Source organism: Crocuta crocuta, unplaced genomic scaffold (assembly GCF_008692635.1).
Source record: "Crocuta crocuta isolate KB4526 unplaced genomic scaffold, BGI_CrCroc_1.0 scaffold327, whole genome shotgun sequence".
NCBI lineage: Eukaryota > Metazoa > Chordata > Mammalia > Carnivora > Hyaenidae > Crocuta > Crocuta crocuta.
Window position 1 is genome coordinate 856,168 of NW_027529176.1, and position 1,854 is coordinate 858,021.

Here is a 1,854-nt window from a genome sequence, read left to right on the forward strand (position 1 = left end):
GGGGGACCCCGGGGCCGGGGGTGGGGGTGGGCTGTGGGGACCCCGGGGGCCTGACCGGGTGTGGGTGGTGCCAGTCTTTCCAGGCCGCGCTGCAGACCCAGTGGAGCTGGATGCTGCAGTTGTGCTGCTGTATCGAGGCGCACCTGAAAGAGAACACGGCCTATTTCCAGGTGAGAAGCGGGCCCCTCACCCCTGCCTCAGCATCCCCACAGAGCCCCGGACCACAACCGGGGGGCTCGAGGCCCCTCCCTGTGCCCATTAACGCCCAGCTCACGGGGTCTGAACCGCCCTGGGGCCCCGAGTGACCCCTCCTCGCTTCCTAGTTCTTCTCGGACGTGCGGGAGACGGAGGAGCAGCTGGGGAAGCTGCAGGAGACGCTGCGCAGGAAGTACAGCTGTGACCGCGCCATCACCGTCACGCGCCTGGAGGACTTGCTGCAGGATGCCCAGGTGGGTTGACTGCCTGGGACGCCCCTGCTGGCTCAGGGCTCGCCCGCAGAGAGGTGGGTGCTGAGGCCCGGAGGGAGGAGGGCAGGCAGCTGTCAGCAGGGAGGGAATGGCACGGGGGTCGGCGAAGGCTGGGAAATCGTCCCGGGAGAGGCACGAGAGAGACGGGCAGTTTCCAGGTGGACTCTGACCGCAGCCTTGGACGGTCGTTCACGGGGCTGAGCCCCTTGGAGGGGCCGGATGGGAGGAGGCGGATGACCTTCAGTGGGAGGGGGAGAGGTCGTGTTCGACCAGAGTGCGGCGGGGTGTGTGACGCGGGGGCAGGGGGTGCTTAGGCCTGGCCAGGAGGGAAGGACGAGCCGTGGGGTCTGGCGGGGGGGGCGGGGGGGCGGGGAGCCCTGGGGTGCTGCCCCGGCCGTGCCTGCTGCTCTCAGGTGCCCAGCCCACTGTGTTCCAGGGCCAGCAGGGGGGTCCCCGTGGTTTGGGGGCAGAGGTGGGGCACCAGAAGGGCTGGGTCTTCACGGGACCTCACCTAGGCGCAGGGTGTCTGGGTGCCGGCCGTGGCCCCTGAGCCGCCCTCCCCTGGCAGGACGAGAAGGAGCAGCTTGGCGAGTACAGGGCGCACCTGTCCGGCCTGGCCAAGCGGGCCAAGACCGTCGTGCAGCTGAAGCCCCGAAGCCAAGCGCACCCCGCGCGGGGCCGCGTGCCTCTGCTGGCCGTGTGTGACTACAAGCAGGTGGAGGTGAGGGCCAGGCTGAGGGGGCTTCTCACTGGGCGGGGCCGGGCGGGGCCCCCCGTGACAGCGCCGGCTCCCCGCAGGTCACTGTGCACAAGGGTGACGAGTGGCAGCTGGTGGGCCCCGCGCAGCCGTTCCACTGGAAGGTGCTCAGCAGCTCCGGCGGTGAGGCCGCCGTGCCCTCCGTGTGCTTCCTCGTGCCCCCGCCCAACCAGGAGGCCCAGGAAGCCGTCGCCAGGTGGGTGGCCCGGGGGCAGCGGCTGGAGCGGGTGGCGCGGGCTGGTGCCCGGAGGCCGCTGACCGCGCTCCCCACCTGCCAGGCTGGAGGCCCAGCACCAGGCCCTGGTCACGCTGTGGCACCAGCTGCACGTGGACATGAAGAGCCTTCTGGCGTGGCAGAGCCTCAGCCGGGACGTGCAGCTCATCCGCTCCTGGTCCCTGGTCACGGTAGGCCTTCCCCACGGGGGCCGCCCTTGGGGCGGGGGTGAGGGCGGCCTCTCCCGGGCCGGGGCCCGCTCGCCCCCGCTCAGCCCCGAGTGCCGCCCGCAGTTCCGGACCCTGAAGCCCGAGGAGCAGCGGCAGGCCCTGCGCAGCCTGGAGCTCCACTACCAGGCCTTCCTGAGGGACAGTCAGGACGCCGGCGGCTTCGGGCCTGAGGACCGGCTGGGGGCC

The 1,854-nt window shown here is 71.8% G+C and overlaps 1 protein-coding gene across 1 annotated transcript in view; it reads left to right on the plus strand.

Annotated features, from left to right (window-relative positions):
- Window positions 1-1,854, plus strand: part of LOC144226670 (plectin-like) — a 34,930-nt gene that overhangs the window by 21,083 nt on the left and 11,993 nt on the right. Inside the window, 6 exon segments of the mRNA XM_077758131.1 lie at window positions 75-170; window positions 324-449; window positions 1,036-1,188; window positions 1,266-1,420; window positions 1,503-1,629; window positions 1,732-1,854. Of these exon segments, the coding sequence (XP_077614257.1) occupies window positions 75-170; window positions 324-449; window positions 1,036-1,188; window positions 1,266-1,420; window positions 1,503-1,629; window positions 1,732-1,854 (780 nt within the window).